Below are 25688 nucleotides of genomic sequence, written 5' to 3'. Positions count from 1 at the left end.
GCACTTAGGAAAGTGGTGTTATCCCATAGGTCTTCTAGACCAAAGTTCCATCTCGAAATCAATCAAAACCAACGAGGTCAAGATTCATATAAAGACACAGCTTTGTTAACCCATAAAGCATGAATCTCAGAAGCAAGAGCCTTGAGAAACAAGCCCCAAAGTTCAGGGAATGGTCAGACCAAGAGAAACAATGCTTGGCTGAGGAACAGAAATGTCTTTCAAAGAAAACAAGAAGAGCCTGACGTCCCTCACTCATGTTTCCTGGACAGCTGCCTTTTTCCGAGATGCCCAGCTCATTTGCCTGAGCAAATCCCAAGAGAAGCAGGTTTTAACTGCACTCCATCAGCCGGAGAAAAGGGATATCACTTTTTGGAAGGTAAACCCAGGAGTTTCACGTTTGGTTGTTGAATTTCTGACAATCTCCCAGAGTATTTTCGACCCAAGATATAATTTCATAAAGAGCTTATGCTTTAAATCGTCTGTCTGGGGACGCCTGGGTGGCTCAGTTGGTTAAGCAGCTGCCTTCGGCTCAGGTCATGATCCCAGGGTCCTGGGATCGAGTCCCACATCGGGCTCCTTGCTCCACAGGGAGCCTGCTTCTCCCTCTGACTCTGCCTTCCACTCTGTCTGCCTGTGCTCGCTCTCACTCTCTCTCTCTCTCACAAATAAATAAATAAAATCTTTAAAAAAAAATAAATAAAAAATAGGGCGCCTGGGTGGCTCAATGGTTAGGCCGCTGCCTTCGGCTCAGGTCATGATCTCAGGGTCCTGGGATCGAGTCCCGCATCGGGCTCTCTGCTCGGCAGGGAGCCTGCTTCCTCCTCTCTCTCTCTCTCTGCCTGCCTCTCTGCCTACTTGTGATTTCTCTCTGTCAAATAAATAAATAAAATCTTTTAAAAAATAAATAAATAAATAAATAAATAAATCATCTGTCTGTAAAATACATCTGGATGAAATTTCATTTTCTCTGAACCTTTCTTTTTCCTTCCTGTGTGGATCTAATGCACTTGAAGTTTCAAACTTGTAAAAGTAGGGATGGTATATAATATTATATTTAGGCTTTAAATCAATATGTTTCCAGATACTGGTATTTTTTCATGGGCCACCTTAATAATTTTATCTGACTTAACTATCAATTTTGTAACTAGAGAATGTGACATACCAGAGGGTAAAACGACTCCCAGGGGCCATATAATGACAGAAGCAAGGACTTATAATCTACCACGCTGAGAACAAGTCCAGAGTTCTGAACCCCTCTGGTGGCTCAAACAGGGGCAGTATTTTGAAATTTAGACCAGAAGAAAAAAAAAAATAAGTCAGCATTTTTTAATTGTTTTAAATCCAAAAGACAAATCTACCGGCTTCTACAAAGAATAGGGAAAAGTAAAGAAGGGATCAAAAGACAGTGAATAAGTGACTGGGAAAGAGAGCAATTCAGTTGTTCTTGAATTCTGTTCTCTTAAGAGCTGTTCGGATCCCACGGAGAGCTCAGAGTTTGGAGTTTTACCTTCCACGACTGCAGGAGGATGATGTATTTAACCTCAAAAATGGGAAGAAGAAGTTCTGCTTTACTGGGCCAGTGATACTGCATCGACCAATCACCGCAGTTTCCTCGTGCATCCGCCTGGAGCCGCAGGGTGTTTCCTGCTGAACCTGAGTGTCTCCTCCTAGTCACATCAGCCCCTCAAAACCTTTCCTTCTGGGCCTTTCCCAGTAAGAAGTTCTTGGTGGAAGCTATAAAACATCAGCTCCTCCAAGCAGAACAACTCCGTGGCTGCCACCAGAGGCCAAGGCGTTTGGCAGGTAAGACTCATTAACTTTAATCTTTCCTGATTTCTACAAAGTTGATGATGAAATTTCCTAAAGCCTTCTCAGAAAGCTTGGTACTGCACTGGGACTTGTCCTCCTTGGGTAATATCTGGCACCAGATTTGGCTGCCGCCATGGTGGTTCATGCCTATTTGGTGTAAGGGAGAATGTGACTAAATCCATGGTAGAGCAAGGCAGCTTTTCTGAGTCTGAAAACAGTCACAGAATCGTAAAGTTTTAGGTCTGGAAGATACCAGAGACCTCTCATCCATCCTCTTTAGAAACTGAAGCCTAGGGACGCCTGAGTGGCTCAGTTGGTTGGACAACTGTCTTCCGCTCAGGTCATGATCCTGGAGTCCCGGGATCGAATCCCACATCGGGCTTCCAGCTCCACGGGGAGTCTGCTTCTCTCTCTGACCTTCTCCTCGCTCATGCTCTCTCTCACTGTCTCTCTCTAATAAATAAATAAAAAATCTTAAAAAAAAAAAAAAGAAAGAAAGAAAGAAAGAAACTGAAGCCTAAGAGATAACACAGAGAGTTGGGGATGAAGAGTAACAGAATGGTGCTCTGTATGGTGTTCTTGAGACTAAGGTGATATCCTGTGACATTCTAGAGGGAAAATTGTGCAGTGTTTTAAGGGTTCCCTAAGTTGGGGCTCTTAGCTCTTTATCTTGTTTCCAGCATCGCAGACCTGCTATTTCTAACATATCTAAACACCTAGTTATCCCTGAATGTCTAGTCCCAGGTGTCTTCAATGCTCTTGTGTACACCTGAATCTCAATCAGACATATGAGTTGCAGTCATATTAAATGGGGTTCACTTTGGGAGAATGGAGTGGTTGGATGTTACTGTGTTTTATGTAATCAAATGTCCAAAACCCTGTGGCTGAGGTGTGGGATTGTTTCTCCTAAAGAGATCTTGAGAAGAACTTTCTCCTCACTGTTTCCCTCTTGACCCTGGAGCTGCTCAAGGAGTGATTGTGTTTGTTGGTTTTCCTATTGGCTCAACCCACCACCCTCAACAGAGCTCTTGTCACTCATGGAAAAGAATCCCACTAATTCCTTCCCTTCTCATGCCTTTCTACATTCCAGTGTAATGTAGTGACTTCTCAGCAAATCCGAAAGCCTGTCTCTGGAAGGCTTTGGTACTCAGTGTGTGGTCTGCAGACCAACAACATCAGCATCACCTGGGATCCTGTTGGAAGTACAGGCTCTCAGGCCCCTTCTGTGACCTTCTGAGTTATAATATGCATTTAACAAGGTCCCCAGGTGATTAGTAGGCACATTAAGGTGTAGGCTAAGGGACCATCACCACCCTCGCCCTCTGCACCCTCCAGGTGCTGAACTCCTTCTCTGTCCTAGGAGTTTCATTCATTCAGCATATGTACCTACACCTATTATGTACCAACAGTATGCTTGGGTGTGGAAAAAAATAAAAGTAAATAAGACATAGCCCTTGAGGAGCTCATGGTCTGATGAAAACAGAGGTACATGATATGAGTAGAGTACAGGAGGACGGGAAGGTGAAGGACCTAACTTTGCCTGGAGAAGTCTGCTCACTTCACAGAGAAAGTGGCATTTGGCCTGACTGCTGAAGAATGAATAATTCATCGGTCAGCCTGCCATTAGAGAAGCAGAGGCTATGACTCTGTCTCCAGATAATGCTTCATGTCACAGGGAAGGCCCCAGGCTTCCAAAGGACTAGGAAATGAGCATGCTTCTTCACTGAGCATGATGATAAGAATGTGGACAAATATCCAAACATCACAGAAGCCTCTGGTTGGCCTCTTACACTCTGAAGCTCCAAGTCCTCCTGCCTCTGTCCTGCTTGGCTCTGGCTGTAGACAGTGTCCCTCCAGGCGTTCAAAGATCCTTGAGGATCTTCTAGCACAGCTTTTTTCCCATGCAGTGGCATGAACTTGCATTTGCTTGGGTCTGCTTTTTGCCCTACATCCTTCCTTCACACGTACCAGGGAAGTTGGCCAAGACATGGAAAACAATTTGACTTTGGCCTCGAGGTCCTTTCCCTGCTTCCCAGTGAGGGAAGGGGGTCCCAAGGAAAGGAAAAGAGAAACAAGCCCCGAGGTTGTTTTTCCCTGTTCAGATTTCTCAACTGTCATGTCTTCAGCTATTATATTTTTCTTCCTCAGTCTATCTCAGATGATGCCCTTTTTCATAGACGGACCTTCTCCTTTTTGTTTTTAATTTATTACGAGTCACTGAAAGAGTCGTGTAATGAATACTTGTGTGGCCAACAGCCCTTTTAAAAAATCAACGATATGGCTGTTGCCAGGGGCAAGGGGAAGAGGGAAAAGCAGTTGGTTTCTAGTAGGTATAGAGTTTCAGTTTTGCAAGATGACATAATTCTAGAGATTATTGTACAACATCGTGAATATACTAGTCACCACTGTACAGGATGGTTGAAAATGGTTAAGATACTAAATTTTATACTATGTGTTTTTACCAGAATTAAAAAATATATATAGTTCAGTCTCATAAAAAATATATATAGTACTGGTTTTTGTTGTTGTTGTTGTTGTTGTTGTTGTTGTTTTTTACTCCCAAACCATCATTTTTGTGTGCCTTAAAGGACAGATTTCTGCTGGCTCAGTGGTCCCCTCGAGTCACAAAGGGAAGGACTGTGGTTCTACTTGGGGTTGTAGAAGTGTAAGGCAGGATCCCAAGCCATTTGGGAACTCCTTTTGGAAAAAAATAAAAGTGCCAAGGAGAATCTTGGCCAGAAAGGTGTTTACTCATACCTTTTTTTTTTTTTTTCTAGAGTTAGCTTACAAAAAATATACTCAACAAGATAAAAGTTGGTAGGGGAATCGTAGAAGGACAGAGGGAAATATTAGGGGAGTGTTAGACCAAAATTACCTTGTCTAGATACACAGTTCTCTTCTGGGCTGGTCTAATTCAAGGGGAGTGTATCAGTGGGTGTCCAGGAGACCAGCGGGGTGGCCCCTCAGGCAAGTTTCCCTTAGGGAAGCCACAGTTTCCCTTAGAGAGTTTCAAGCAACTATGGAGGGGGTAGCCAATCTGAGATGCTCTCCCTCGTATGTTTCTGGAGTCCAACCAGGGAATGCACATGGAGGGGAGAACCCATGCCCACCTGTGAAACCGAAGAGGTCTGCCAGTATGGTCTAAACACGGCATCATTCCATTTGCATGCCGTGGGCTCTTCTCTGGGCTAGAGCTAGAATCTCCTTGAAAGATATTTGGTTCTATTCCACCAAACCTCATGAACACTCTACGTAAGCCCCAGAGCCCCTCATCAGCAAACAAGGCTGCGCGAATTTTAGTCTGACTCAGGTTCAGGGTTAAAGCTTACAATGGAGGGGTTCATCTAAGAGCTGGAGTCTCTCCAGGCAGCCTGGGACAAGCTATGAGCTTGGGTAAGCCCTGAGCTTTGTCACGACTTCTATTCCTGTGCTCCCATTAAATTGGCTCTTTAAGGAAAGGGGCAGCCCCTGCTGGTTTCAGAAGGGAGGAGTTGAATGCCTGCTTCTCAGTCACACTTCCCTGATGCAATACATCCTCGAGGGAGGGAGGGAGGGAGGGGAACTCCAAAGCCCTGCTCCAGGTTTGGTAACAGCATGTCTCACACCTGTCACCACAGGTGCAGGATCTCCGGTCACAGGCTGTCAGGGCAGAGTCAGACATCCTGGGTCACTTGGTCTCGCTCCCTCACTTGGTAGGCCAGGGGCCCAAAGATGTTAGGTAGCCTGCCCGATGTCACAGAGCTAGTGATAGCAAATGCAGAAGTACGCAACTCAGGATGTCCTGACCCTGAAGCCCCAGTTCTTTCCCTTCCAGGATTGCTTCTTCCCACGTGTGCCAGTACCTGGCATGGATCTCACAGATGGTAGATGCTGAGTTAGTCTCCCCTTCTCTGCTCCAGTGTGAGGGCATCTGCTGGTCCCTGGGCCTTCTCTGCTTTACCATCCCCTTTTTGTGACTCACTCCCTCCTGTGAGAACACAGCAAGCTCACATATGATCCTGGGTCTCGTTTCAGCAATGCGGGTCCTTCTCCATCTCCCAGCCCTTCTGGCCTCCCTGACCTTGCTCCAGACTGCAGCACTGGCTGCAAATGGTAAGTGTCTCCCTATATGGGGTTCCTGGGGGCTGCTGAAACAAAGGACCACAAACTGGGTGGCATAAGGCAACAGAAGTTTAGGGACACCTGGGTGGCTCAGTTGGTTAAGTGGCTGACTCTTGATTTTGGCTCAGGTCACGATCTCGGGGTACTGGGATTGAGCCCTCCACCAGGATCCACGCTCAATGGGGAGTCTGCTTCAGGATTTTCTCTCCCTCTCTCTTTGCCCGTTCCCCCACTTCTGGAATAAATAAATCAATCTTTAAAAAAAAAAAAAAAAGAAAAAAGAAATTTATTTTCCTATAGTCCAGGAGGTTAGAAATCCAAAATTCAAGGTGCCAGCAGAGTCCCATTCCTCTGAAGGCTCTAGAGGAGAATCCTTTCTTCCTTCTTCTTAGCTTCTGGTGGCTCCAGCAAGTTCTGTACTCCTTGGCCTAGAGCTGCAGCAGTCCAGTCTCTGTCCCTGTCTTCCCACACCTATGTGAATCCCGTGTGCCCTCTCCTCTTGCCATAATATCACTAGTCATTGGATTTAGAGCCTACCCTAATCCTGTACCTTTATGACTTCATCCGAATTCATTACATCTGCAAAGACCTTATTTCCAAATAGGGTCATATTCTGAGGTTCTGGCTGAACATGTATTTGGGGTGGGACACCATTTAACTCACCAGACTTCCCTGTTCAGAGAATGCATCCTGCCTCCCATGCACTAGAGGGCAATACAAGTGAAAACAAGAAGAAATCCTTCCTCTACCTTGTGCCATCCCCTTCTGTACCTCAGGGCCCTGATCAGCCAAGCCCTTTGATGGACTCGCTTAAGCATCTATCTTACCAAGAACCAGAAAAATCCCCACAGCCCAGTAGCCTGAGCCAACCTGAATGGTCACCCACCTTAGTCCCATCTCTGGGTATTCTAGTGGACTCCTGAAGAGCGACTTTGACATCTTAGCAAGGCCCAGAGAATATCCGTCCCATTCTGTGCTTTTTCTCTTTCTTGTGAATGTTTCCTAATCTCGGTCTTCTGCCTGCCCAGATTTGAGGGGTGGGGGTAATGGCTGAGAAAGAGGGAGACAGAAGCAGAGGGTATCTCAAAGGAATGGTGTCAGATACTTGGCTCTTTGCCCCTCCCTCTCCAAGCACAGACCACCACGACTGCTGCCATCTCTGATGCCGTGAGTCAGGTCAAGGTCCAAGTCAACAAGGCCTTTCTGGAATCCCGGATCAGGTACGTGAGATGCACACACAGCCTACCTCCCCTTCCTGGCTTCTAACTAATGACAAGCGCCTCCGGGCCAGCCCTGACAAACCCAAGCAAAGCCTTTTACAAGCTGTGCTACCCTCACCCCACCTCCTTGGCCTGTAGTGTGTGCCAAGTGGGAGTAATAGCCCACTAGAGTCTTAAAAATCCTCAGCCCATTAACCACCTTGAAGAGGATGTCTAATCTCACCCTGTAAGGACTTTCTTCCGCGTGGCCCAGTGTTTCCTTGGGTCATGCATTCCAGAGTCTCAGCAAGCTTGTAGGTAGAATTTCTCTGTTCGTTCAACTAACATTGACTAACTTAAGTCCAGTTCCCTGGGAGCAGAATCTGACGCGTGGGTTCCTACACAGGCGGTCTTACTAAGGCATGCTCTCAGGAAAGCTGTGAATGGAGTGAGGGGACGAGCTGGGGAGCTCAAAGGAGGAAGTTAAGCAAGGACTGGCTCAGTAATCACACCAGACGGGTTCAGATGTGAGCCTTCAGCAGCTGCACCCGGGGTGGCTAGGGTCACATCACCCCAACCCCATAAGAAGACCCGAGGGTGCCTGGGGACCCCACAGGGTACCAGCAGAGTAAGCCACCCTCCAACCACAGGTGGGGTTGGGATCTCCGACCCCAGCTCTGCGGGCTGTGCCGGCTGGGTCCCTGCCCTCACCAAGCCCAGCCAGCTAAAGGCAGACCAACAATAACCATTGTGTTGAGCAGAAGGCAACTTTATTCCTTCCTCTTGCTGTCCCTTTGTGCTGGAATTGGGGCTTCCTTCCTTCTTGGCCTTTGAATGAACTCTTAAGCAGTCCCATTAAGTGTTCTGACTTTTATTTGACCCAGAGAGAGAGAGAGATCACAAGTAGGCAGAGAGGCAGGCAGAGAGAAAGAGAGCCTGATGTGGGGCTCGATCCCAGGACCCCGAGATCATGACCTGAGCTGAAGGCAGAGGCTTAACCCACTGAGCCACCCAGGCACCCCCTGTTCTGCTGACTTTTAGATGACAATACGTGCTGTCATCACTTCTAGTCCCAAGAACAGTGTCCCTTCAGGAGTTCCTACGTCAGCATAAGGAGAACAAATCCAGAGCATCTCACCTCCCTCAGCTCGGGGCCGCATTAGGCTTAGAGTGAGAAAGGGAGCACAGTCTGCAGATCCCTCTCTTTCCTGGGCTCCTCTCTCTCCCCCAGCACAGGTGTCTGACTCCTTAGGGTTACGTTGGGGAAAGGGGGAGAGACACCAGAGGTCAAGGTCTAAGTCACCTCACAGCGTAGTGCCTTGAGGAAGACAGAGGGTCTTCCCCACCTGGGGCACTTGTCAGCTCTCTGGGAGATTCTGCTGCCAGCTGCCTAACCCAGAGAAGTCTCTGGCCAGTAGCCTACAGCTCCAACCCTCAACCCAGAAACATCTGGCTCAGGTCTCACCTCCCAGGCCCCTCATGAGACAGGTCCCTTTTGAGCAGGCTCTAGAAGACAAAAGGCTTTGCTCCGTGGCCAGAGGCTATGTAGACTTTGCCCAGGGCTGCCCTGTCTGGCTCACGCTTTCTCTCAGGTGCATAGTGACAGTCACCATCCCGTGGGGCTCTTTGAGCAGGTGCCAACCACTGGCCATGACTCTAGGACACACAGTCAGGCCCTCCTTGTCACCAGGTCCTTGTCACCAGAATTAAAGCACAGGGGGAAGCCCCAGATTGGCAGCAGGGAAGTACCTGGGACTTCAGCAGCCACCTCCAAAGGAACATTCTCTCCCAGCTTAGCTTCAACCCTTCTATCGCCCCAAGGTGGGGCTAGAGTAAAACCCACAACATCAGAGTTCCTCACTTCCTTTGCAAGTTGTGCACAGGACGACTGGCCGGGCTTTGGGACTCATCCCCACTGGTTAGTTCTTGGACTCAGGAGCCTCAGACATAAAGGATCATACAGAAACCTCTCCTGACACGAACACAAACAATCCAAGTCATGATTTGTGAAAAGGACCAGGGAAATACACAGAGCAAAGGTTGCTGCTGGAGGTCAGGGACCAGGGAAGCCTGACAAGGATGAGAAGCAGCTAGCCATGTAGAGAGCCGGGCAGGGGAGGGACAAAGGCAAAGGTGCTAAGGCAGGAAAGAGGTTTCGGGGGCTAAGAGGGCCAGTGCTGGTGGAGGCGGTAATCTACCGGTGAGAGAGAGAGGCGGGTCCTGAGGGCCAGGGAGTCAGAAAGCAGATCAGTGGTTGCTGGGGGAGGGGGCGGTGAGGAAGGGGGAGCAGGGGAGGAACGGGAAGTGACTGCTTAAGGAGTACAGCGTCTCTTTTGGGGGTGATGAAGATGTTCTGCAACGTTAGGAGCACGTGTGCAGTGCTCCATGAATCCTCATGGATTCATCCATGTCCCCAGGATAAGCCGATGAAGGGCTTTGCTACGCAGAGTGACGTGGTCTGTTTTTCCTTCTCAAAAGGTCCCTGCTGCGGCTGTGTGGGGCATGGACAGGAGACAAGAGAGGGATGGGAGCAGGAGGCTGCTGCAGCCATCGGGTGGGAGGGCATGGTGGCTAGGGTGAGGGTGCGGGCCTGGAGATGGGTAGAATTCTCCCCACACCCTGACTGCTCCCGAAGAGCCCAGGCCCTAGCCAAGTAGGGGGTAAGTGCCCCGGGGTTCAGCCTTCAGGCAGGAGAGCCACACACAACTCAGGGCAGAGGAAGCGTGAAGGAGCACAGACAACCTTGCTTGAGACCTTCCAGGCAGAGCCCTACAAGGCTCAGCAGCCCACCTTGTTTCTGGGGTGGGGGGTCCCTTTGGGTCCTGGCTCATGAGGATGGTAGCACTGATGCTAACATGCATGAGGGTTTGTTTATTCTATGCCAGCTTTACGCTCCCTCCTCCCCACAACCCTATGCAGTGCTAACTCCACCGATGTCAAGTAGCTTGTTGTTGAGGGCAAAATGATCAAATAGCACGGTTCAACCTAAGGTTACTGTCATTATCCTCATTTAGGGATAAGGAAGCTGGGTACAGAGAGGTTGAGTAACTTGCCCGGAGGCATACAGCTAGAAAGTGGCAGGCATCAAAACAGAGTCAAAACAGCCAAACATTCAAATCTTGTTTCCTAAGCTCAAACTCTAGGCCAGGGCTGGTCGCTAGAACTTTCTAGGATAATGCAATGTTCTATATCTGGGACATCCAGTACAGGAGCCACTAACCACACATGGCTACTGAGCACTTAAAATGTGGCTAGTGCCAGGGAGGAGCTGAATTCAACTTGATTTTGATGAAGTTCCATTTAAATAGCCACACATGGCTGGCAGTTACCATGTTGGACAGGGCAGCACTCTGGGCTACTGGGCCATGCTGTCCCTGCGACAGCAGCCACAAGATAGCCTCGTTTCTTTTCCCGGGTCCTATTTTATTGAGGTTGGGGGAAGTTGGTCAGGGGTAGGCCTGCTGATGAGAGCCCAGTTATCACAGCTGTCCTTGTGCCTCTCCCACTAGCCCAGGAAGTCCCTCAGCGGAGACACCATGCCCCTCACTCTTGAAATAGCTAAGAACCTGATGAGTGGCAGCCCAGGTATTGGAGCTAGTGAGCCGTCCCCCCAAAAGCAGAGCTGTCTTTTGGAGAATGTGAGCCACTTCCAAGATTTCAGTCTCAGAGCCACGGACATCCTCTCATAGAACGCTTCCTCTCCCCCCTGAGGAGACTGAGGCACAGGGAAGGGGTCGTGGATTCTCACGGAGGGACTTTTCTGACACCACCCTGTGCTCAGTCATCTCTGTGTTGTCATGTGTTTCTTAGGAGCAGGGATTTGGGCTTCTCGTTTTACACACGGGAAATTAAGAATAAAAGACTGAACATCTTGCCCCAAAAATGGTCCATAAAAGGCGAGGTGCTACAGCCCACATCTAAACAAACTCCACTCGGACTCTAGGGCCATATGGAACTGGGGGTGTTTCTACGGGAAGAACTACAGGCCCACAGGTTTGCTCGTTCTAGAATTCTCGGTCTGCACAGCCACATGGCAGGAGTTCCTCAGTCTGAACCCGTACATCGTGGGTCTGGGTGTTTTTAAGTTTCCCCCAGTTGATTCTGACCCGGCCAGCACAGCTACAACCCTCTGATTCTCATTCAGGAAGCGCTCAGCTCCCGCTCTCTGCCCTTTCTCAGAACCAGACACACTATAGCTTCCTCCTCCCAGAAGAGATTTTCCAGAGGCATCCAAAGGAAAATGAGAAAAGAACTCAGGGAGCGCTTGTCTCCTGCGTGCTGCCCACATCCCCACACGTCCCCTCACGCCCCTTCTACAGGGTCTGACTCGCGGGGTCCGGTCATGACTCTCCCATTGCTCTCTGCTGTAGGCTGAAGACGGCCATGAGCTCCGAGGCACCCACCACTCGACAGCTCTCCGAGTACCTCAAGCATGCCAAAGGCCGGGCACGCACAGCCATCCGCATTGGGCAGGTGTGGGAGGAGTCCTTAAAGAGACTGAGGCAGAAAGCGGCCTTGACCAATGCCACAGGTACAGAAAACCCACTAACCCTCTGATGGCAGCAAGGGGCCATCCCTCTGTAAGAGAGAACAGAAGCCTCCAAAACCTGCATCCTCTCTTAGGAGCACCTCCAAGGAGGGGCCCTCCCGGCTCTCCCTTCTCAGAGTCATGGACCTGCAGGGCGAGGAGGGACAGAGAAGAAGCTATGTCAATGTGGGGTGTGTTTTGCAGAGAAAGGAGCCCAGGCCCAGCACGATCACGTTGCCAACTCCAAATGAGGGGATATTCATGCTCTTTGTATAATGCCATCTGTAAGCCTCCGTCCAGAGGAAGTTCTAAAGTCAATAAACATGGGCTCCCTGTCCCAAACCACAGTGCCACCACTACGGCCTGTAAAGGAGACATTTAAACCACCTGATCAGGGGGATTTACTGGGATTATGTCACAGGAGATGAGATTTCCCTCTTGTTTGGGGTAAGGACCTGAAACAATGAGGTAGTGGATTGAGCGTGACCTCCTCCAACCCCTCGCCCCGCCTCCCCCCACCCCGCCCCACCAAATGTCACAGTTCCTGGAGGGTCATGGAGGAAGGGGTTTGGTCCCAACCGGAGGAAGAGGCTGTAGGTTCTCCCTGAGAAAATATCAAGTGCAGGAAGATAACTGGCCCAGGACGTGGGCATATTCCAAAGTTCCAAAAGAAGGAAACTGGGACAAGGTGGGGAGAAGTAGCAATCATTTTGAAACTATGAGACTCCAAAGGAGGGGCAGGTTGAACCCCAGCCCCCGCCACCCTTCACAGATGGTCCCCTGACGAAGCCCCCACAGAACCAGGTTCCCCTGCCTCCCTTCCACCCAGGCACCCAGGTGCCTCTCAGGCTGCATTAGGTTAGCAGTTCCCTCTGATCTGCGCCTTCGATGCCTGAAGCCCCCACACCATGTTACTCCTTCCAAGACCACCGTGCTTCTCACTTGAAAATTCCCTGTCCCTTCCCAACATCTTCCTCATCTAGATTCCGGCTTGCTTGGTACTTCAGATGTGAGTGAAGCTCTAGAAGAAAAGCAATCTTTTTTTGTTTTTGTTTTTTAGGTATTGTAGTCATTTATTTATTTATTTATGAACATATAATGTATTATTAGCCCCAGGAGTACAGGTCTGTGAATCGCCAGGTTTACACAATTCACAGCACTCACCATAGCACATACCCTCCCCAATGTCCATAACCCAACCCCCCTCTCCCTACCCCCCTATCCCCAGCAACGCTCAGTTTGTTTTGTGTTATTCAGAGTCTTATGGTTTGTCTCCCTCCTGATCCCATCTTGTTTCATTTATTCCTTTCCTACCCCCCAAAACCCCCACATTGCCTCTCAACTTCCTCAAATCAGGGAGATCATATGATAATTGTCTTTCTGTGATTGACTTATTTTGCTCAGCATGATACGCTGTAATTCCATCCACTGTCTTCGCAAATGGCAAGTTTTCATTTCTTTTGATGGCTGCATAATATTCCATTGTGTATATATACCACATCTTCTTTATCCAGTCATCTGTTGATGGACATCTAGGTTCTTTCCATAGTTTGGCTGTTGTGGACATTGCTGCTATAAACATTCCAGTGCACGTGCCCTTTCGGATCACCGCATTTGGTATCTTTAGGGTAAATACCCAGTAGTGCGATTGCTAGGTCATAGGGTAGCTCTATTTTCAACTTTTTGAGGAACACCCATGCTGTTTTCCAGAGTGGCTGCAGGAGGGTTCCCTTTAGAAGAAAAGCAGTCTTACCAAACTAATTCAGACTAATGGTGCTCTACCTCTCAAGGGCATTTTCATTCTAAAAGAAAGGTCTGTTTTTTCAAATGACCTGATAAAAACAAAGAATCATTAACAATTCTGGGAACTTTCACAATTAACAGTTTGGCCTCGGGGGAAAGTCTCTTCAGCACTGTGATCTCAGTTTCTTATCTGCAAAATGGGAATTAAAATTCTACTTTAGCGAGTTGTCAGGATTGAACCAGAAACCAAGAATTACCTCCCTAGAACATAGACCTGTATTCCAAGAAATGTAAGTTGACCTCTGGTTTCAGTGTCCTGCCTTCCCCCAGTGCCCCAGAATGGAGAAAGAACTCAGCAGCTTTGGCGCCCCTTCTGTTTCAGACCCCAGTCTGGACTTGACTGCACTGTCTTGGGAGGTGGGCTGTGACGCCCCTGTTCCGGTGGTGCAATGTGACGAGAACAGTCCTTACCGAACCATTACAGGAGACTGTAATAACAGGTGAGCGGGCATAGGCCGGGGTGGGGGGGCGACCCCTCCCAAAGGCCATGCCCAGAGGACCCGCTCCAGCCCCGCCCGCCTGCCCTGCCCAACCCAGGGGCCCGGGGCGGCTGGGGCGTTCCCGGCAGAGCCCCCTTTACCTTACCCTCCTGGGCTTGCGGCCCACCGGAAGGTTCTGTTGGAACCCTCCCGACCTTCCCAGACCCCACATGTAAGAGGCGTCTCCTCCGCGCCCCCTTTCCCGCGGGCGGAGGCTCCCGCCGCTCCCACACAGGTCCCCACGGGCTGAGCGCGGGTCTTGCTCGGTTTCAGGAGGAACCCCGCGCTGGGCGCCGCCAACAGGGCGCTGGCGCGCTGGCTGCCGGCCGAGTACGAGGACGGGCTCTCCCTGCCCTTCGGGTGGACGCCGGGCAGGACGCGGAACGGCTTCCCCGTCCCGCTGGTGAGGGCGGGCCGGGGGTGGGCGCGAGCCCCGAATGGGAGGGGGCGGGAGGGCAGTCAGAGGGGTGGGGATGCGCCCCCCAAACACACGCGGGATGCCAGAAAAAAGAGGTGGGAGGGTAGAGGGTGCGAGGCGAGGCCGCGGCGGCGGAGATGGAGGTTTGGACGGGCTCCCGGCGGTGTTCCCCCAAAGTGCCACGAGAGGGCAGCAGAGCCCGGGGCCCAGCCACGCGGTGGTCGCGGCCGGGAGGCCCCACAGGCCAGATGCCCTGGGGTGGCCCAGGCAGATGGCCTCCCTGCCCCATCCTGCCTGCGCTTACCCCGCCCCCGCCCCTGGGGTGCATCAGCTGTTGTTTGCCTGGAAGTCCTATCTGTTGGCCTCATCTGAGTTGGCAGCCCCTCCCCAGAGCCCCTCTCCTATTGCCAGACACCTGGCACCTCAGTGACACTGACGGCAGGAGACTTTGTTTTCTCCTTCCGTCGTGGAAAGGGCATTGGCCTTGCAAGCCATCAAGTCACACAGACCCGTGCACAGTCCTGTCCCCACCCCTTGGTAGCTGCAGGACTGCTGGGGATTGGCCTGGCCTTTCCAGGACTGGGTGCCGTCCCCTATAGGACAAGTGTAATGCCACCCACTTTACAAACTTGCCATGGGGATGGAAGGTACACAGGACACAGGTACACACTGTTGCGCCCGAGGTTTACAGTAAATCGCAGCTGAATTGGACCCCTCAAAGCTCTTCCTCCTCCAATCCTTCCTGCCCTTCTCTCTCCGTCCGCAGGCCCGAGACGTATCCAACCAGATTGTAGACTACCTGAACGAGGAGGGTGTTCTGGACCAAAACAGATCGTTGCTCTTCATGCAGTGGGGTCAAATCGTGGACCATGACCTGGACTTTGCCCCCGACACCGAGCTGGGGAGCAGCGAGTACTCCAAAGCCCAGTGTGACAAGTACTGTATCCAGGGAGACAACTGCTTCCCCATCATGGTAGGCCCCTATGGCTGTCAGTGACAAGCCTCTCACCTCCCTGACCACAGGGAAGACGTTCCCAGCTGGTCAGCCAGGGGCTCAGGATAGATCCCAAATGCTGATCTGACGGCTTCCCAAACCTCACACATCCGTTCATTCACCTTCCATTTATCCCATGAATAGACATTATTACCGACTCCATGCCAGGCAGTGAGCTAAGCGCTGGGGAATGAAACACTGCTCCTTTCCTCAAAGACTGAGACCTGTTTGGGAAATGGGCAAGTAATCGCTAATGGCAGAATTGGGGGAGCTCTGGGTAGGGTCATCTCCGTGCCTGCCCTGGAAGCAGTGGCATCACTTAGGGACTTACTAGGGATATTAAAGCTCAAGCTTCCTCCCAGATGGAGAGAAACAAAGTCTACATTATACCAGGATCCCCGGGAGATGCTTTTTTTTTTTTAAGATTTTATTTATTTATTTGACAGAGAGAGAGAGGTCACAAGTAGGCAGAGAGGCAGGCAGAGAGAGAGGGGGAAGCAGGCTCCCCGCTGAGCAGAGAGCCAGACTCGGGGCTCCATCCCAGGATACTGGGATCATGACCTGAGCCAAAGGCAGAGGCTTAACCCATTGAGCCACCTAGGTGCCCCCGGGAGATGCTTTTGATACACAGTTCATTTGGTAGAACACTGCTGTAAGTCACCGTGGGGTCTGGGAGGGCTGCTCCCAGAAAGAGATGTGATTGGATGGGTGAATCCGAGCCAGGGCCGGGATTCGTGGGGCTTTCCAGCAGGAAGAGAGAGGAACTTGCCATGGTGCCCCATTTTCTTCTTATTTGTGATTTTACAGTTGAAGAGTGATTTATTCACTCAAACAAATCAAGGTTATGTGCTGTGATATAAAGAACATGAGCTGCGGACTGAGGTCAATCTAGATCTGAATCCCATATATCCCTTCCGGTTTCTAAGTTCCTAGGCAAATTACTTAACATTTCTGAGCCTCCATTTTCTCACCTGTAAGATGGGACTGAATGATCTACCTTACCTTTTTTGAGGACCGAAGTGAGAAAAGGTATGCATTATGCATAGCACATGTTAGATCCAAAATAAATAAATGGTAGCTGTTGTTGGTAATAATTAGTAAGAGAGCCTTTCCTGGGTCATGTCTTACTTCCCTGTCCAGGGATCTCAGGACTCCCCACCAAAAATGTGGAAGCTTTGCTATGAAAGATTGAATGATCCCCCTGAGCCTATTTTACATGGTGGCAATGTAAAGAACTTCAGGGCATTGTGGCCCAGGAGGTACAATGTCAGCAGGAGGTTTCTGGAGCCAGTGTCTGGTCTCAGGGTTCCAGGAGGGCTCCGTCAGCATCTTTGCCAGCCGCATCCAGACCTGCCCTGGGGAGAGGTTGTCAGTTCCCAGCTGTGCCAGCTCTGCCCAGTCACCTACCGCAATCTCTCCACAGTTCCCTCCCAATGACCCCAAGCTGAAGACTCAAGGAAAATGCATGCCTTTCTTCCGAGCTGGGTTCGTCTGCCCCACTCCACCTTACCAGTCCCTGGCTCGAGATCAGATCAACGCTCTGACCTCCTTCCTGGACGCCAGCTTGGTATACGGCCCCGAACCCAGCCTGGCCAGCCGCCTTCGCAACCTCAGCAGCCCACTGGGCCTCATGGCTGTGAACCAGGAGTTCTGTGACCATGGACTGGCTTACCTGCCCTTCGACATCAAGAAGCCAAGCCCCTGTGAGTTCATCAACGCCACCGCCCGAGTGCCCTGCTTCCTGGCAGGTGAGTCTAGGCTGGGAACAGACGGACCCAAGGACTGGGAGCAGAGAGACACCAAAAAAGCTTCAGGAGGCTACTAGGCACTTCCAAAGAGGCTTTGCCACTGCCTCTTTTCCTGTGCCTTCTGGAAAAAAAAACTCACACCAAGTCGCCACCGCCTCTGGCTCCGGTTCAGGCGTGGCAGAAGGGCCCAGATGAAAACAAATCTAAGAACGTGTATTCACTATGAAAAAAAAAAATCAGTTCAGAGAAGCACAAATAATAAAATCCACAAAACCCCGCCACCCACCAATAATGATTGTTAACATTTTTAGTGCCCATCTTTCCAGAGTTTTTTGAAAAAATCATAGGTAGAGTTCTACACTGTTTTTATATAATTGGGGTTATACAATCAGTTATGTTCTATAACCTGATATCTTCATGTAATATATCACATCATTAATCATTCTTCTACAACTTGATTTTTACTGGCTGCCTGGTATTCCATGACATATAATTTATTTTATCAACCCTACTTGGAAGCATTTAAATAATTCTAGATTTTCTGTGATTTATTGCTGTTTTTTAGGTCATGAACATCCTTGTTGATGAATCTTTGTACTCATTTTTTAATTTTTACTTTTTTGAAGATTTTATTTATTTATTAGAGAGAGACAGAGCACAAGTGGAGGAAAGGGACAAAGGGAGAAGCAGACTCCCTGCTGAGCAGGAAGCCCCATGTGGGGCTCGATCTCAGGACCTTGGGATCATGACCTGAGCTGAAGGCAGACATTTAACTGACTGAGCTACCCAAGTGCCCCTCGTTTTTAATAATTTTATTAAGATAACTTGCTAGAGGAGGAGATTCTAGATTAAGAGGAATGCCTATTTTTAAAAAATATATTTTATTTATTTGACAGAGAGACACAGTGAGAGAGGGAGCACAAGCAGGGGGAGTGGGAGAGGGAGAAGCAGGCTTCCTGTTGAGCAGAGAGCCTGATGCGGGGCTCAATCTCAGGACCCTGGGATCAGGACCTGAGCTGAAGGCAGACACTTAACGACTGAGCCACCCAGGCACCCTAGGAATGCCTATTTTTAAGGTTTTTTATAAACTCAACACAAAGTCCCCACTCTATACAACCTGCGCACAACCAAAGCCCCCCAATTCTGTTCATTCTGGGGGCTCATGTCCTCCTGATATGCCCTCAGGCCCTCTGCCTTGGACTTCTGGAGACCTTTCCTCTTCCAAAAATCCACTCTGCAGGACAAACCCCCTGCCCACCCAGACAGACATGGCAGAAAGCCAGTCCATAGGCCCAGATCTCTTGGGTAACCTCTTGGATTCCATGTTCACACATATCTCACATCAATCCAGATACAAAACCAAACCCTTTGCTGTTTTCCATAAAAATACCCGTGCATACCAAGCGTTTGTGAGTTTAGTAGACTTTTCCTGAAGATTGGAGGACACAAAATGTCCCCTTGTGAAACACCTGCTCTTCTGCCAGTTAACTAAGTCCCTACCCCCACTGCTCTTTTCTTTCCTTTCTCCCAAAGACCCCCATTTCTAGATTCTTCTCCTGTTATTGCACGGAGAAATTCGACCCTACCCATGCTCCTGGCCTCAAACTGGCATTCCTAAAACTTCCGAAGTTGCTCCACCAAAAAGCCTCTGTTAATTTGTACTGCAGTACAAATTAGTGAGCAGTTGGGATTGTAATCAGCAAAATTTTCCTTTTTAGTGTCATCTGTAGTTTTTAGCACACTCTTGTGCAGTCAGCGTTATTATCCCCATTCTCCCACAGACTGAGCCTTGGAAGTGCCCAGTAACTTGTCCAAAGTGACTCAGCTAAAAATTGTGAGTGTGAAGCTGAGATTCAAACCTGTGACTCCCCGTCCTGATCCCTTTTCCACTTGACTTCCCTTAGGTTAACTATAAGGAGGGGCTTAGGAGAAGGGCCCTTGGGGGGCACTATCATCTATTTCTTTGAGCAGATTACTGGGTTCTGGGACTGCTCTGGGGAAACGAACCTTCCTGCCTTCTGGGCTTTCAGGAGATTCCCGAGCCTCCGAGCAGATCTTGCTGGCCACTTCCCACACCCTCTTTCTCCGAGAGCACAACCGGCTGGCCACTGAGCTAAAGAGACTCAACCCTCACTGGGATGGAGAGAAGGTCTACCAGGAAGCCCGGAAGATACTGGGAGCCTTTGTGCAGGTACAGAAGCCCAGGAGCCCTGCCTCCCATGCCCACCTGGCTTCCACCCCTGGCTCTGCCACCTTCTCTGTTTCCCCCACCTCTGCTTCCCCTTCTCCCTCTCTGTTTCTTCTTTCCTACTGTCTCATGCTTCTCACCCTCCCTTTCATTTCTTTAGCATCTTTGCCCCAAAACAAATATCTGGATTCAGAGTGTCCGAGAGTCATTTGTATGTTGGTCACTCCAGTGTCATTCCTGGGACCAAAGTCTCTGTCACGCCCAGGACCGTTGAACAGCAGCTAGGCGAGCTGTTTTAGCTGGATGCTCTTCTTGTAAATTCTCCACATCCAAGCCACAGGTCACAGGCATCGTCCAGTGCTAGGAGATAGGCTGATTGACTAGCTAGAATTAACTGGGCACATATTTAAGCATTTTTAAAAATAAGTACAGATTCTTAGGAAGTTGTAAACAAGCAGCACATGCACGCAGCCTCCCCCAGTGCTAATGTTTTGCATGACTGTGGTACAACATCAAAAGCAGGACATTGGGGCACCTGGGTGGCTCAGTGGGTTAAGCCTCTGCCTTCGGCTGGGGTCATGATTTCGGGGTCCTGGGATCGAGCCCTGCATCAGGCCCTCTGCTCAGCAAGGAGCCTGCTCACCCCTCTCTCTCCACCTGCCTCTCTGCCTACTTGGGATCTCTCTGTCAAATTAAAACAAACAAACAAACAAACAAACCAGGACATTAACATTGACAAAAACCAAAGGTCTTATTCAGATTTCACCCGTTAGAAATGCAGTCGTGTGTGTATGTGTGTGTGTGTGTGTCTGTGCAACTTTATCACATGGGTGGTCTCAGGGAATCACCCCCACAATAAAGAAACTTTACTCTGCCATCACCACAAGTCTCCTGCCTGCTACCCTCTGAGAGCTGCACCCACCCACCCCCTTCCAGGTCCCTAACCGCAGGTGATCACCAGTCTGCCCTCTGTCTGTACAGTTACGTTGTTTCGAGAACAGTCTGTATCCTTTTGAGATCAGCTCTTTCAGCGTAATGCCCCTGAGGTCCGCTGGGATTGTTGCAGGTGTAAAGTCCCTCCCTTTCTGCTGCTGAGCAGTGTTCAATGGTTGACTTAACCATCTACCCACTGAAGGGCATTAGAATGGTTTCCAGTTTGGGGCTATTCTGAATGATGCCACTGTGAACTGTCCAGGACTGTGGGATCCAAAACTCCAAAATTTCTGAGAGTGAGAATCTGACTAACCAGCTTGGTCTGATGCCACAGCTACCTTGCAGAGTCTGAGAAGCAGCTACCTGCTCCAAGGATGAAATCCCTACAGCCTTTGCTGCTGAACAAATTGGAAGCAACCTAAAAGTAAAACAATAAGAAAAGGATCTGTGAATGCAAGAGAATTTTATGCAGGTTGAAATACATAGTAATGGTGAGCTAGGTAGAAACATGAGAAGCTTGAAATGAAAAAGCAGAAAGTAAAAGTATGTCTTCTCTAGGAGCACAAGTGTGTAAAAATATGCATCGTATGGACAAAGATTAGAAAAAAGAAAAAATAGAATTATTGCATTATGTGGTGTCATGATTTTCTCTTTTTTTCCTGTTTGTGTTAGCTCATTGCTTTGAGTATAACAAGCCCCCCAACTTGCTTCTCCATGGTGCACCATTTGTCTCAGAATTGGAGATGAGGTGAACTCACACTGTGAACCATTCCTGTGGTTCATCGTTCCTTTTGCTCTGGGCTCTATGGGGAAAAGTTGGATGATGTGGCATCGTTATGTTCAAGTGACACACAAGGACTGTCACTTTAGCTTCAAGGCCGTAGACCTGGAGCAGAGGTGACCAAGAAGTACATGTCTAGTGCCAATTCAAAGGACTGATCAGTAGGGCCCGTGTTTCGAGGCCGACGATGAGCAGCCAGCAGAAAGAATGTCATGATCAGTTAGCAACTGTCTGCCACGGTCACAGGAAGGGAAATGGGCACGTTTGCTTTCCATTTGCCCTCCTAGATTTTTGGCCACTTGTCCCCTTGATGCAGCTTCCTCCAGCCTCACTCTGCAGAGGTCTCTGCATTCTCCCACCCTCGGCTCATGATGTTTCTCCCCCTGCAGATTATCACCTTTAGGGACTACCTACCCATTGTGCTCGGTGAGGAGATGCAGAAGTGGATCCCCCCATACCAAGGCTATAACAAATCTGCCGACCCCCGAATTTCCAATGTCTTCACCTTTGCCTTCCGCTTTGGCCACTTGGAGGTCCCCTCAACTGTGTCCCGCCTGGATGAGAACTATCAGCCGTGGGGTCCAGAGGCAGAGCTTCCCCTTCACACCCTCTTCTTCAACACCTGGAGGATAGTCAAAGACGGTACGTCTGGGGCGCCTGGGTGGGTCAGTGGGTTAAAGCCTCTGCCTTCAGCTCAGGTCATGATCTCAGGGTCCTGGAATCAAGCCCCAAGTCAGGCTCTCTGCTCAGCAGGGAGCCTGCTTCCCCCTCTCTCTCTGCCTGCCTCTCTGCCTACTTGTGATCTCTCTCTCTCTCTCAATCTGTTAAATAAATAAATAAAGTCCTAAAAAAAAAAAAGACAGTATGTCCTTTCAGGGAGGCACTGTGACCTGGCTGTCCCGCACAGCGCCCTGCTTCTAGAGAACCCTGGCTTAGAAGTCAGATTCCAGGAACTTCCTTCCTATGTGACCTTGGGCAAGTGAATTCACCTCATTGAGCCTCAGTTTCCTCATCTGTAAAACAGGGACCACAATGGTACCCACAAGCAGTAGGATATACAAAAATCATGTGGCACAGGTGTGGAGAGCACTACAATGGTTTCTGAGACCCAGGAGGTGGTCAATAAATGAGTTATACTTCTTTCTCTCCTCCTCTGGCCTCCAAGGTGTCTGACCTTTCCCTGCCACAGGCTTCCCTACAGAAAGAATTCATGGGTCTGGTAAATAAATTACTCTTTTCTGCTGTCCTCTACGACTCTCCACCTCCATCAAATGCCAAAGATTGGGCCAGTTCCTCTTTAGGCTGGGCGGAGCTGCACTGAACCTGGCTTTGCTGAAGTCCTGACAACTCAGGGACTTTCTCTGTAGCCTCCTGCTACCTCTCCCCATGCTTTAGAGTTCCCCCGGGGGAACACAGGGAAGGAAAACGCGCCGACTCTCTGAGCCCAAGCTCAGAAAACTCCTGAAGCTTATATTCCTGCCATCATCCCAGGAAGGTCCGTTCCCCAGCCCCTCCTCACCCCCAGCAGGCAGTCTAGACGCCCTCGGCCCAGCACACCCTGAAGGCTGCGCCTCGCTCTTCTCTCCCGGCTGCCAGCCTGAGATGTTCAGTTGGCCTCACTTTTTACCTGATAGGAAACGTCTGGTGGAGGGAGGGGCTAGCAGTGGAAGACAGCCTCACCCTACCCCCCGCCCCCAGGATGGCCTCAATTCCTCCCTTGCAGGTGGAATTGACCCTCTGGTCAGGGGCCTGCTGGCCAAGAAGTCCAAGCTCCTGGATCAGAACAAAATGATGACAAGAGAGCTGCGCAACAAGCTTTTCCAGCCCACCCACAAGATCCACGGCTTTGACCTGGCCGCCATCAACATACAGCGGGGCCGAGACCATGGGATGCCTGGTGAGTGGGCCTGGGGTCCCGCCTGGCCCAGGGAACTTCTCGTTACTTTCTGAGGGTCTTAGGGACTCTCTTCTATAACCCAGGGGATCTGGCCAATTCTAAAACTTTAGCAGGGATGCCAGTTTTTATTTTTTTATTTTATTTTATTTTTAAAAAGATTTTATTTATACATCTGACAGATCACAAGTAGGCAGAGAGACAGGCAAAGAGAGAGAGAGAGAAGCAGGCTTCCTGCTGAGCAGGGAGCCTGATGCAGGGCTCAATCCCAGGACCCTGAGACCATGACCTGAGCCGAAGGCAGAGGCTTAACCCACTGAGTCACCCAGGCACCCCCCCAGATGCCAGTTTTTAAAAAATTTATTTTGTTCATCTGTGAAATGGAGCCTTCCATTCTCCCTACTGCAGAGATAAGAGAACATACCTAGTACCATTCCAGAGCTCCTCAGATGAACAAGAGGCCAACAACTGACTTGTCAAGCTGGTTTAAAAAATCCCAGAAAAACATTAAGAAAGGAGAATAGAGACAAACCAATGACTTTTGGACCTTTCTTTTGTGCCCACAAAAGGCAATTTAATGTAGTAATTAAGAGCCGACAGCCCGGGTTTCAAATCCCAGCTGTGCCATTTCTAGGGACATGTTGGGCAAGTTACTTAGCATCTCTCTTCTTCAGCTGACATATTTGTACAGAGCTTGGCATAGTGCCTGGGCCCACAGCGAGCCCCGTGTAACCTGCTACCCTTCTCAAGCCTCAAGGACCACAAGTGTAAAACAATGGAGCCCTGCCCACCCTGCCCCCGAGGCTATGAGGCCAGGCTCTCTGGGGCCGGTGGAGCTGGAGCAGGTATGTCCCCAAGGAGAGTTGTGGGGGAGAAGCCCCTGGGATGAGACAGCCTCGGCCCCTCTGCCCTAGGGTACAACTCCTGGAGAGGCTTCTGTGACCTCCCCCGGCCCCAGACCCTGAAGGAGCTGAACGCTGTGCTGAAGAACCGGAGGCTGGCTAAGAAGTTACTGGATCTCTACGGAACCCCTGACAACATTGACATCTGGGTTGGGGGCGTTGCTGAGCCCCTGGTAGAGAGGGGCCGAGTGGGGTCTCTCCTGGCCTGCCTCCTGGGGAAGCAGTTCCAGCAAATCCGTGACGGAGACAGGCAAGTGAGATCTTGTGAGGAGGACAGGGGAGAGCAGACCCTTTTCTGTGGGGGGGCCCAGACCTCCACGTGTTCCCAGCCACCTCCTTCCTTCCCCTTCACCATAGTGGGCGCGGGAGGGCCGCCAGTGGGGCTGTGTGGACAGACCCCGCTTCTGTCTCTGCAGATTCTGGTGGGAGAACCCTGGGGTCTTCACTGAGAAGCAACGGGACTCTCTCCAGAAAATGTCCTTCTCACGCCTGGTCTGTGACAACACCCACATCACCAAGGTCCCACGCGACCCATTCCAAGCCAACAGCTACCCCCAGGGCTTTGTGGATTGCTCGGCCATTGACAAGCTGGACCTGTCACCCTGGGCCTCAGTGGAGAATTAGGGACCCAGGCTTCCTGGCCTCCGTGGCACTGTGCAGTAGCGCTCCCTTTGGTCCTTGATCCCATTTCAAGCAAGTTTGGTGACCCCGTTCCTTAGAGCTCCACACCCCATCCCAGCCCTTCTTTCCAGCCGGGTTTCTCTCTACTCACCAGATGCACACTGCGCTCAAGCCCAAGACCAGCACCTCAGCCTTCCCAGCTCTTCCACCTGAATCCTACTGCTCCCACATCATCCCCTCGGTCCACAGAATGTCTCCTATCCTCTCCCTGCAATATGTCTCATCTGAGGCTGCGGCCGTTGGGCTCTTACAACTATATTGTAAGCTCCTTGAGCCAGAGACCAGTCTGCTTCCGTGTGTCCCCTGTGGCACCCAGCATGACGCTCAGCACACAGCACAGGCTCAATAAACATCTGATGGGTGACTGAAGGTAGTGGCAGTGACGCTATTCCCTTCCGGAAGGCCAACCTTGGAACCACGGCCACATAAGTAACTGGAGGTTTACAGTGCAGACATGTGTTACCACTAAGATGCTGTGTGCATGGGTCTAGGGGGTGAAAAGTTATGTTGTGGGGAGATTTCAGTTCTCAGAGAAAAGAAGGAAGCAAGGGGCTCCTGGGGAAAGAAACAATGACCACAGATAGAGCCAAGGGAGAGGGTTTGGGGTGCTGTCCAGGGATCAAACAGGGAGGACTTCCAAGCCTGGATTCACCTACAGCTAAAGTTGATTTTCCTTCCAGAAACCCTTCTGGGAACTACCCTCTTCTTTCAGGGCAGTCTTTGGAGCCTATAAGACCTTTGAAGGGGCATATCCAGAATATTCCTTGCACTGCTACCCAATATATACTCATGTCTTTTAAAATGACCCTCCTTGGGGTGCCTGGGTGGCTCAGTGGCTTGAGCCCCTGCCTTCGGCTCGGGTCATGATCTCAGGGTCCTGGGATCGAGCCCCGTGTCGGGCTCTCTGCTCAGGGGGGAGCCTGCTTCCCCCTCTCTCTCTGCCTGCCTCTGCCTAGTTGTGATCTCTCTCTGTCAAATAAATAAATAAAATCTTTAAAAAAAATTTTTTTTTAATAAATAAATAAAATGACCCTCCAGGTACGGTCAGCCTAGCTGGCACCTCCAGGTCCCCTGAGCGGTGGAGTAGGGGTGGGAGGCTCTTAGCCATCCTCTGGGAAGAGTCCAGGAGCCCAAAGACCTGGGCTGTTGTCCTAGCTCTCACACCTATGTCTTTGAGCTTCAGAGAAGCCCCGTCACCTCTCTGGCATCAGTGAAATGTGGAGTATTTGT

The 25688-nt window shown here is 50.2% G+C and overlaps 1 protein-coding gene across 2 annotated transcripts; it reads left to right on the top strand.

Annotated features, from left to right (window-relative positions):
- Positions 1 to 295: 295 nt before the first annotated feature.
- On the top strand, positions 296 to 25461 carry LPO (lactoperoxidase; the record flags this gene model as incomplete). 2 transcript variants are annotated; one of them, XM_082705989.1, is made up of 14 exons in its annotated part: positions 296 to 376; positions 1465 to 1803; positions 5824 to 5901; positions 7043 to 7130; positions 11480 to 11640; positions 13763 to 13880; positions 14193 to 14322; positions 15104 to 15310; positions 16755 to 17079; positions 19110 to 19270; positions 21371 to 21623; positions 22705 to 22878; positions 23790 to 24027; positions 24194 to 25461. In XM_082705989.1, the coding sequence occupies 12 exons, from the start codon at positions 5826 to 5828 to the stop codon at positions 24399 to 24401; spliced, it is 2139 nt and encodes a 712-aa protein (XP_082562115.1). In that variant the 3' UTR covers positions 24402 to 25461. The 2 variants fall into 2 exon arrangements, with proteins under 2 accessions (XP_082562115.1, XP_082562114.1); XM_082705988.1 differs by lacking the exons at positions 296 to 376; positions 1465 to 1803 and having other exon boundaries at positions 5802 to 5901.
- Positions 25462 to 25688: the final 227 nt, after the last annotated feature.

This window comes from Mustela nivalis, assembly GCF_964662115.1.
Source record: "Mustela nivalis genome assembly, chromosome: 17".
In the NCBI taxonomy this organism is placed as follows: domain Eukaryota; kingdom Metazoa; phylum Chordata; class Mammalia; order Carnivora; family Mustelidae; genus Mustela; species Mustela nivalis.
Note: the sequence above shows the minus strand (reverse complement) of the source record. Positions and strands in the feature narration are given on the sequence as shown.